The sequence below is a fragment of the Bufo bufo genome, chromosome 4 (genome assembly GCF_905171765.1).
Source record: "Bufo bufo chromosome 4, aBufBuf1.1, whole genome shotgun sequence".
Lineage (NCBI taxonomy): Eukaryota > Metazoa > Chordata > Amphibia > Anura > Bufonidae > Bufo > Bufo bufo.
Genome location: NC_053392.1, coordinates 297,223,222 through 297,235,080, shown reverse-complemented (window position 1 = coordinate 297,235,080; position 11,859 = coordinate 297,223,222). Strand labels below are relative to the sequence as shown.

Here is an 11,859-nt window from a genome sequence, read left to right as displayed (position 1 = left end):
GCAACAGCTGGGAAAACTGCCTGTTCTAGTAGTCCTATGAGGAAGCATTCAGAAAGGCTAGATGCATATCTGTGCGAGCAGATGGCAGCAATAGCCTGCTTTTCATTGAATGCTAGGGCTTGTCTCGGCTTCTGCTTGTAACCCAATTTAAATAATGTATGGAACCATTTTAAATATGCACAGTAAAACTGGTAGATAGCAACAATAACAGCAGACTCATACAGGGGCTCAGTGCATCGTTGTCTTTGCAATTTGCAGAATATGGTCTTTGGAAAAAAAAGCCACCATAAATGCCCTTTCAAAAGGTGTCCAGCAGTGGTGGTAGTTTTTAAAGACCTGCCAAAAACACATTAAAATGTAGACACTTTTTAGATCTCTTACTTCTATGCTGAGATGTGATTTCTTGAAGTTACAGACCTCTAGCTGAATGGTGAATTCCTGGGAGAATTCCAGCATATCCCCTTTTGATCTCAGGCAGGTGCAGTGTTGTCATACAGATCTTATATGGATCGAAATATAAATGGCTTGAACATTATTTGTTTAAATGAGGGGACATTGAAGTACAGTATGTAGAATATTCAGTCCACACGAGATCTTCATGAATTTACATTGTACAGCAGTCAGAAATGTCATTGTCAGATTCTGTCTGAAGACTTCAAGTCAAAGGTGCAATTTACCTATGGGCCTTTCACACTCCAGTCTTAAAAACCCGGGAGGTAGGAAATCTGACCAATTTATTAAGTGGTGCACACCTCTTAATAAATATGTTGCATCTTCTGCTGTCCATTAGCCAGAAAAGAAATCTACTCCAGCCGGGATCTGAGGTGGAAATCTGGTGTGATGTGTGCCAGTTTTCTGGAACACATGTTGGCAAATAAGTCGGGCAGCCGACATCTCATCCGTAACCCGCCTCATCCTGCCCACTTTTGTGAAAAATGGCGATGGTGTCAGAAATAGTTAAACAGTCCCACATTTTGTTTCAAAATGGCACATGCGACAAGGTTTGCAAATTATCTGTGCCAAAAAACTGGCATAGAATGTTAGTACATGGCCCTAATTATATCTTAGCATAGAAATAAGATAGTAAAACCTGTCTATGGTCAATCATCTACATACACTTAGTCACAGGTAGCCATTTTACTTATTGTCTCTACAAAGGGAATGTCTCTTTGCCAGTTAAGTATGCCTGGGACAACCTGCTTTCTCCCAGGAGAGTAGGGTTCTGTATGAAAATCAGGGTGTAAAATATTTCAGAGACTTCCGACAGGTCACCTTTACTTCATGGTATGTCCACCATATCTCCATGACATGTACAGTACAGACCAAAAGTTTGGACACACCTTCTCATTCAAAGAGTTTTCTTTATTTTCATGACTATGAAAATTGTAGATTCACACTGAAGGCATCAAAACTATGAATTAACACATGTGGAATTATATATATAACAAACAAGTGTGAAACAACTGAAAATATGTCATATTCTAGGTTCTTCAAAGTAGCCACCTTTTGCTTTGATTACTGCTTTGCACACTCTTGGCAATCTCTTGATGAGCTTCAAGAGGTAGTCCCCTGAAATGGTTTTCACTTCACAGGTGTGCCCTGTCAGGTTTAATAAGTGGGATTTCTTGCCTTATAAATGGGGTTGGGACCATCAGTTGCGTTGAGGAGAAGTCAGGTGGATACACAGCTGATAGTCCTACTGAATAGACTGTTAGAATTTGTATTATGGCAAGAAAAAAGCAGCTAAGTAAAGAAAAACGAGTGGCCATCATTACTTTAAGAAATTAAGGTAAGTCAGTCAGCCGAAAAATTGGGAAAACTTTGAAAGCAAGGGCTGTTTGACCATGAAGGAGAGTGATAGGGTGCTGCGCCAGATGACCTGGCCTCCACAGTCACCGGACCTCAACCCAATCGAGATGGTTTGGGGTGAGCTGGACCGCAGAGTGAAGGCAAAAGGGCCAACAAGTGCTAAGCATCTCTGGGAACTCCTTCAAGACTGTTGGAAGACCATTTCAGGTGACTACCTCTTGAAGCTCATCAAGAGTGTGCAAAGCAGTAATCCAAGCAAAAGGTGGCTACTTTGAAGAACCTAGAATATGACATATTTTCAGTTGTTTCACACTTCTTTGTTATGTATATAATTCCACATGTGTTAATTCATAGTTTTGATGCCTTCATAGTCATGAAAATAAAGAAAACTCTTTGAATGAGAAGGTGTGTCCAAACTTTTGGTCTGTACTGTATGTTTAGTTGACTGGTGTGTTCTCAATTACCAACATTTAACAAAACTGTCTCCTGTGACCAGCCATAGTGACACCTTACATGGACACAGTTGACAGTTTACATGGGGCCAAATAATCTTACTTGGCTCTGGTAGAGAAGAATACAAGGGCTATAGATCACATGTGTCATGGAATACATCTAGCAAACTAGTGTACACATGCTGTATATTTGAGCTGGCCATAACCTATCAAAAGGTTGACCATGTCATAGAGTGTGGGCCGTGATTTATAGGCAAGCATGTGTACAATATAACTTGTATTTTCTTTTATTTTGCCAAGTGCTGTACATGCCTGGGGACAAACCAAGCTGTTTCATGTGCTTTTCATGCCAAAGTGTTACTTTGATTGTCTGCTACCATGATGAAACCAAAAGTCACAACATGAAGTGATTCTGAAGCGCCATTTGTCTGAACATACTTGGATATTTTGTAAAACAATTTGCATACGTAAGGACAGTCCTGAGTTCTCTATATCGACTACAGCAGAGCTGCTGAATTCTTCCAATAAATATCCACATTGCATAATTCCTTGTTTCTTGTAGGTAGCGCTGTTTCTTCTCCAGCTTCCAATATTACCTTCATTGCTGCTTTGTAAGGACAATTAGGACAAGCACTAGAAGTTGCTTCTAGTAGTGCATGTTCTAAAAATCTGCATTTTCCCTTCAAAGCCTTAATTAACTTTCTCTGTAGTTTTCCTGTCATAAGTTTCAGGTAATATTCTGAAAAAGGTTCAACCTTGAGAACAATCAGCGTTGTTGCCATGTATCCAGAGACATATCTGCGCATATTTGAGTGGAGTTATTCTTACAGCTACATTATAATCCTGCTGTTCAGCACCAACATCCACCCACTGATGGCCAGAATAGATTGCAATAATTTTTCGTTTCCACTTTTTCTTGTTTGGTTCTTTGAGATGGATGTAAATACCAGATCCACTAGAACCAGGTTCTGCATCACAGTACTGATAAAACAGTTCGTTAGATTCCACTGACACGCTGCAAAAACGGTAGACTAACTGTCCTGGTCTGTCATCATCAAATCCAGAGAAGTGCACTCGACTCCCTGGCATCTTCTTGATCTCAGGACTTATTCCAAGCTCCATGTAGTTCTTTTTTTGAGGGCGTTTCAGTTCCAGAACTGCATAATCATAGTCCAGACTCATATGTTCTGATACTTCCTTGAACCAGCCTTTAGGAATCTGAATAGCTTTCACTCTTGTCCACTGGAAGGAAGGCTTTCCAGCTATGGAGTCCTTTTCTCTACCAGATCTCTGCCGTGTCTGTTCTGTGTCTTCTCCTGCTGACCTTTTCTGTACTGATTTTCTCTGTTTTCCCCTCTGTTTTTTCTGTTTGCCCCCCTTTGTTGCACTGTCCTCTTCAGTAGGTGGTCTTTCTCTGTTTTTCTTGCCACCCTTACGTCTTCTGCCTTCCCTCTTTGTTCTGATTTTAAGGATTCCAACTCGTAACTTGTTGGTATTCTTGATGTAATCTGTACCATCATGTACACAGTGGGCTGCTGTTAACACATGTTTGGGTGAAATAAGAATTCCACTACATCCAGAAGACAGCTTCACTGCAGTGCTGAATGGAAAGTTGGTCATAAATTGCTTGTCAGATATACTGAACCTACTGTCAGTGCCATATATCTGCCTCTTTCTTCGCAGGGTATGTCTTACTGAGGGACTGGTCTGATTAAACCCGACAGGCAGCTGAAACTTTACCTTTGTCATGATACGTGTACCATTGTCAAATATTGTCTCATAGGAAAGGTAGTTTTCAAGGTCATCTTGAGTTGGTGGTGGTAAGTTCTTCTGGCATTCAATTCCACAGGTTCCATGAAGTTCCTGTACTGGTTCTGCTTGAAACACTGGACTACTGAGCTGTACAACATCTGAATTAAGAATGTGAGGTATTTCCTTGATGTGCCAGTTGTAGCCCTCCTGACCTTCATCATCTGCCTTGCTGATGCTTGGCATCACAGTAAAGAGTAGGAGGAATACAAGATGTAAGCGATACATTCTGCCCAATAGTTTTGACCTAAAAAAAAGAAAATATACATTATCATTTCTAGTCTATATTGTATGTTTACGAAGACAGATACTAATAGCATTTCACACATCCAGCTAGTTGTATTAGCAGCACAGTAACAAGTACATAGCCCACCAATGTGTGCCTGAATAATCACACTAAATCAGTGTAATAATTCACACGTCTGTAAATCGCAGATGTGTGCTGTTCGTGTTCTCCACAGATGGCACACATATTCATGGATTTTAAACATCCTTGTTTTTGCATTGACTGTGGACATGCACTTCTTTGGTCCATGATGAGGACCAATCACACTTATTAAAGTAAAATCTATGGGTCTTTGAAAACTATTGACAGAACTCAGATGCCATCCGTGTTTTGTCAGTTGTTTTTTTTTTTACTGACCATTGCTAGGAGATGCTCTGGAAATCGCATATGCCTGCTATTCAAAATTCTTGAGTTGACAAGTTGAACTTATGAAGCCCTCTGCAATCTCCTAGGCTTCACATGGTATCACATGCACCAAATTTTCTCATGTGCAGGCTCAATCATAACAGTTCTCTGCTAGCTACACAGTGTAAGTATCCAACAGTGGCAGATTATACCATTAACACCCAATCGCGCAAAGTCCAAAACATTGAATTTGGCCTCAGATGTCTATGGAATGAAATAGGTTGCATTATATCTAATGTCATGTTCACTGGATTAAAGGGGCGTCTGCTTTTTATATTATTGTCCTATCTTCAGATCAGCAGAGGGCGGACTCGTACAATGACTGCCTTCTCTTCACCTTTGACCTGCTCGCTGTCACAATAGCAGGTATAATTACACCTAAGCTGCCCCATTCACTTCAATTAGATGTACAAATGCATATATCAAAGCTCATAATGGCTGACAGATGGCACTTGAATGGAAAGTAAGATTTTCCTGCTTTCTTTATCAGTACTGCATCATGCAGGTCATACTTCTGATTTAAGTGCTTGTGGGAATCTAAGTAATGTTAGCACCAAGTGAAGTGCTCCAGACTTGTCCCACTCCCAGGTTGTCAGACAGATCATCCATCACTAATCTTCTTCATTACTGTATGCAATGTAAATGAAAGAGGAACAGAATTGTAGCTGAGCAGCAGGAGCATGTAATGTGAATGAAGGCAATGAACATCATTCCTTTATGGCGGGATGTGCGCAAGCCGCTGCTCCTAACCCAAATGAATGCACTGCGCTGCAATACTGTGCATCTGGTTACAATTCAAGATTTTCAACCAAAACTAATTTATATAAAGAAGGTAGAGAATTTCTGTGGTCTTTATATTCCATGCATCCATAGGAAAAAAAAAGAAAGGCCACGTAATCTTCTATGGTAAGAATTTCAGTCTGCATACACTGCTGGGGAATATGTTATTGTAAATTATTGTAAATGCTATATGAGCAAAGATTTGTAAATGAATGAGCAGTGCTGTACTCGGCTATCTCTGGCTGTCCCACAGAGTTTAATTCAAATAGCTGGCTGGCCATTTAAACAGGGGAACACGGTCAGACCCCTATCCTCTGGACTGGGAAAGAGTGATGCTCCTGGGAAAAACTCAGTGTGTAATATTCACTATATCCAGTAGGTGGCAGGAGAGAATAAGAAAGGGGCCAGTTACTAACTGCAGCACAAGTTTATATCAAAGTAGTTTCATATAACAATACCATGAACTTTCTCTTTATAAGTAAAGAAAATGTGTAATATATTATTATTAATGATTATTCATTACAATAAATGATAATAATTTACAACATTTTGGAACATCCACTATTTCAGACCTGTCCATGCTTTTCAGCATTCTGTCATTTACAAACTATCTCAAAACTAGCTGCATGACCTATCAATACCCCATGAAATAAGACTACACCTCTTAGTAGGTGTCCAAACTATAGACTTATCAGTTGGATTTGGGTCACACTTCTCCTTAAAAGATGGACACTTGGAGGTAGATTATTGCTATCATTCAGATAGAAACTACCAGATAAAGTGACAATGTAGAATGTAGTGCTTTCCACGGTTGTCCTATCACCTCAGTTAATTGTCATGGTATATGCCCTGTATATATAATTTATACTATTAGTGCAGTGAACATTATTAAATTTTTTTCTGTTCAAACCCTTAGTGAAAACTTGATATGACCTTCCTAGTCTGACTAAGACCCAGTGTATAATCCTGATTTAATATGTTGCAGATCCTTTTCAGGGGAGGATTTATGATTTAATTTCAGCAATTAGTAGGGAGAGGATAAGAAATGGGAAATATTTGGGTCCTGTCCTAAAACTACAAGACTGATTTGTTTCCAGCTCATTTATTACAGAATACGAGATTCTAATAAGACAGGAACATTTGCAGCAAACATAGAAAGAGCAATGGTCAGCTACTTGGCCCTGCACACAATGCATTAATGTTACAGCCAAGCTTTCAACAATCCTAAAACAATATTTAACACTATGAATATAGGGTTATATTCAGTATTCTGCATGCTGCAACCTCAAAGGACACTGGTGTCCATCCAGATATCCATACATATCTATCTATTTCTCATATCCATCCACTTGCCTATATATCTAGGTGTGCACACTTACACATCATAAAGGCTGTCTCTGATTTTAGTTGGCAAATTTCATGCTACATGATAAACTGTCATCTGTCATAGTAGTAGCATCCTGTAGTTATTCTGCAAGTGCAAGGTCTTCAAACATCACCCTTGTATTCTGCATTCAGGTGGCTTGCTGGCACAGATGCTGCAGATGTGTATGGTGTAGTCTTACCTCCTAGTAAAGAACAGGTGAACACCAGTCATCAGGCAGACAGCTCCTCATTCCCACTCTGTGCAGACACTGAGGTCCAATCCTGGAGGTAGCAGCAGGACTTAGTGCACCCCCAGCCCATGCAGAAGAGGGGAGGGACATGCAATGTTCTGGGCAAGAGAAGGGCAGGCAGAAAGTGTGGGCTTGGGAGGAACAGAGTAGTACTGAGCCGCCTTAGCTGGGATACTAGGAGATATTTGAGGATAAAGCAGTTGTAGGAGGTGGAATGAAGGTACCAGAGTAGTGCACAGCCCTCTTTATAACTGGATTGTGAACATGCCCTTCCCACAGGCAGGGGGCGCTGACGAGCATGGTTCTTGTGCTGTCTTCTATAAACTCACCTAAAGCAGAATGTGATCTGGAGGTTTAGATGTTCAGCTCTGTCTCCTAATCCTGATTTGCTGTATTTGAGGAATTATGCACATTACTAGGCTCACTGCTCATCCTGATGTTCCTTTCCATTTCCAGCCGATGTAGTACACTATATATTTACAATAAGGTGACTAGCCACATGGTTTTCTATCTGGAAAGGAAGATTTCAAAACTATTACTTTAGGAATTTACACATAACCATAGCCATCAAATTAGTTTATTTTTGCATAATTAACATTGTTAATTGATATGAATAAAAATGTAGACATTAGCTGGAAAACTATATGAACACATTATATTATTAAAGATCTTGCATCTACTTGACATCATGGATATTTGTCAGGGAATTTGTCATCTGTCAATTTTGGACCATTATCTACAGTAATACAAGAGTAGTACTGCAGATAAGGAGTCCAGATCTCTATTTTTTAGTTTCATACTGTCCCCTGTTCCCCCGCTGTTAGCGCCCAGAGCTGCGCTGAAATACACAGTCTGGATTGCTCTGCTAACATACTGGAGTGGACTCATGCACAGCAGTCCTGCCAATGTATTTCAATGCAGCTGTGAGTTCTGACAGCAGGGAAACAGAGGGCAGTAGGAAAATAAAAGATAGTGATCTGGACCCCATATCTGCAGTACTACTCATGTATTATTGTAGGTAATGGTCCAAAATCCAGGTGACTGATTCTCTTTAAAGAGGACCTGTCATCTCTCCTTAGGCTACTTTCATATATGGCCCCTTTCACACGGGCGAGTATTCCACGCGGGTGCAATGCGTGAGGTGAACGCATTGCACCCGCACTGAATCCGGACCCATTCATTTCTATGGGGCTGTGCACATGAGCGTTGATTTTCACACATCACTTCTGCGTTGCGTGTAAATCGCAGCATGCTCTATATTGTGCGATTTCCACGCAACGCAGGCCCCATAGAAGTGAATGGGGCTGCGTGAAAATCGCAAGCATCCGCAAGCAAGTGCGAATGCGGTGCAATTTTCACGCATGGTTGCTAGGAGACGATCGGGATGAGGACCCGATCATTTTATTCTGAATACAGAATGCATAGTACAATAGTGCTGGAGGGGTTAAAAAATAAATAAAAATAATTTAACTCACCTTAATCCACTTGCTCACGCAGCCCGACTTCTCTTCTGTCTCCTTCTTTGCTGATTGCAGGAAAAGGACCTGTGGTGACGTCACTCCGGTCATCACATGATCCATCACCATGGTAAAAGATCATGTGATGGACCATTTGATGACCGGAGTGACGTCACCACAGGTCCTTTTCCTGCAATCAGCAAAGAAGAAGAAGAGAAGAGATGCCGGGCTGCGCGAGCAAGTGGATTAAGGTGAGTTAAATTATTTTTTATTTTTTTTAACCCCTCCAGCACTATTGTACTATGCTGTCACCGCCAGCTCTCTGAGAAGGTCTGGCAGACGTTCTTCTGTACCTCTTGCGTGATGTTCTTTGTTTTGGTTTCACTTTGTCATCTCCTTTCCTTCTCCCAGCTGTCACCTATTTACACTAATTGCCTCCCTTTATATTCCCTCCCATACTGCCTCACTTTGCGGTTTATACTTCTTCCTGGATGAGTTGTTCACTGCTGGATGCTGCTTCTCCTGATTCCTCAGATAAGTTTGTTTCCTTTATTTGTGTTTCCTTGCTGGCTTGATTGTAGGTGACCCTGACTCCGTCCGTATTAAGTGCAGGGAGCCGGTGGTCGTGTCCCCTCACTATTATAGGGTTTTCAGGTGTCATATAGTATAAGGTACGGGGGCATGCAATCGTCTACCATAAAGACCTTTGCATGGGCATAGCAGTCAGGGTGGGCTCTTAGGGTTTTATAGAGGTCACCTTTATGCTCCTTAGTTTGGGATCAAGCCAGTCGGATGTTTACCTATAACTTCCAGCTATCTGCAACATCATCCATGACATATGCATTCTGTATTCAGAATGCTGTTATTTTCCCTTATAACCATGTTATAAGGGAAAATAATACAATCTACACAACCCAGATCTTCTGTGAAGAAGTTCGGGTTTGGGTACCAAACATGCCGATTTGTCTCACGCGCGTGCAAAACTCATTACAATGTTTTGCACTCGCGCTGGAAAAATTGCGCATTTTCCCGCAGCGCACCCGCCTCTTATCCGGGCCAAAAATATGACGCCCGTGTGAAAGAGGCCTATGAGTTTTGGCCTTCTGGCTTTGAGATCTGGCAGAGGATCTCAAAACTGGGCCAAAACAGTTCCGTTTTGTCCCCATGCATTCTGAATGGAAAGAGATCCATTCAGGATGCCTTCAGTTCCGTCAGCATTCAGTTTTGCGACCAGACTGCTGCGGTTTTGTGTCCGGTCATCGAAACAGAACAAACCGGATCCTTCACTAGAAACAAAGTGAGCCAATGGTGATGGATAAGTTTTTTTAGGATCCTAAAAAACTGGATCTGTCACCCATTTCAATGTACTGTATTTAGTGACAGTTTGTTCCATTTCAATTTCACACAACCGCAACCTAACGGAACAGATGCATCTTGATGTGTAATCAAAATTGAACCATTTTGGTCAGATTTTGAGATTCTCTGCCAGATCTCAAAACCTGAAACCAATACACATATATGAAAGTAGCCTTATATGTCCATTTAAGTATCTATAGTAATACATTTCCCGTGAAATAAGAATGCCAGAGTACCTTTTCTTAGAGATCTGTGTCATTTCTCTGTATTTCCTTTTGGAATTGTTTGAATAAATTGACAACTGCGCCTTACCATTTCTCTTGTTAACACGGTGTGTACCTACAGAGAGAAAGAATCACTCCAGCTTGGCTGAATAGACAGTTTCCGTTCCGTTGCACGGGTCTCGTTCCAGTCCGTGTACAAATCTGGAAATAGTAGTCCAGCACCAGGAACATTAATTGAACTTTATTCCATTATATTAAAATAATTTTCCCATGGCAAATACATAGCAACACTAATTCTTACGTGTTTCGATTGTCTCAGCAACTGGGATCAAGTGAAGATTCTATCGCCCTGGATTGTTTAATTTATTTTATTAAATTTCTTAATGAAATATAAGGCCTCTTTCACACTGGCATTTACTCGTTTCCACTTGGCATATGCTCCCCATTCCTTGGCATACCACTCCCCATTATAGTGAATAGAGCCGGGGAGACTTTTAGCAGCTCACAGATGTACACTGTAGTTACGGATCCGACTGGATGTTCCCCTGCCGGAACGAGTAAATGCCAATAGCCTAAAACAAGTAGTGTTGATCGGCTTGGGCAAGGCGTGGCCTAGCAACTGTTTTCGAACTACCCGAAGTTTGAGGCGATTGTAAAAGATGGTCGGAAGCAATTTTCGAGACAGTGAGGAAGAACTCCTGATCACTGTAAGTAATTTCACATTACACCAGTGTATTTGATTACATTTCACATGCATGTCAGACCAATCGCTTTATATGCAGATAGAGTGTTATAAAATATTCGTGATTGCAAAAATCGCCACTTATGATCCGAATGTTTTTTCGCTACACATATAACTTCACTTTTTATCATGTCTAAGTAGATATTACTGATTGGTGCACTAAGTATTGTTGTCTCATCACAGCACTATGTCTTAGCATGTACGTATGGACAGCATAGAAATATCTCTCACATGCACATTGCACATCCATTTTCCGTCCGCACACTATATACACCCCCCCCCCCCCACACACACACACACACACACACACACACACACAAACACAGTCTATAGATTAGAGTTTGTGTCCTGTTGGTCAGGACTCAGGAGAAGCTTTCTTTGTCTTACCGCCAGTATTTGCTGGTTCATTTAGAGTTACCCAGGGTGCACCACGGGGAGGCGAACCAGCTTTACACCCCATACCTTACCGTCACTTCACTAGACAGGTGCATCTCTGCTCAGCTGGCTAATATCCAATTGGTCAGACCCCACACACATACAATCGCAATACCATCCGATCTTATAACGGTAACATTAAATCTAATATTTCCCCTTCGAAGACAAAATACTATTTGATATTTTGCTGAGGACATTATTTACAACACTTGTATTAAAAAAAAATTGGAATTATATGCTTGCATGTTGGAGCGGGGCTATGACTGGACCTGGGTCCACGCTGAGAAGCAGGCCATTGTGAGGTAGATCCGTTCCGAGCTCAAGAGGAAGCTTAAGGGCAATCACCCTAAACATATTAGGTATCGCCACATCCGTAAAAACCAGCAGTATATAAATATCACATGCCCTAACCCCTTAAAAACTGTCAAAAAAGCAATTTTTTTGACACCTTACATCACAAAAAGCGTAATACCAAGTGATCAAATTTT

The 11,859-nt window shown here is 41.0% G+C and overlaps 1 protein-coding gene across 1 annotated transcript; it reads right to left on the bottom strand.

The window, feature by feature from the left end:
* Positions 1 to 2,245: 2,245 nt before the first annotated feature.
* On the bottom strand, positions 2,246 to 7,351 carry PRSS35 (serine protease 35). The gene is made up of 2 exons (XM_040428703.1): positions 7,107 to 7,351; positions 2,246 to 4,317 (listed from the first exon to the last, which is right to left on the bottom strand). The coding sequence occupies exons 1-2, from the start codon at positions 7,136 to 7,138 to the stop codon at positions 3,012 to 3,014; spliced, it is 1,338 nt and encodes a 445-aa protein (XP_040284637.1). The 5' UTR covers positions 7,139 to 7,351; the 3' UTR covers positions 2,246 to 3,011.
* Between the last annotated feature and the right edge of the window lie 4,508 nt (positions 7,352 to 11,859).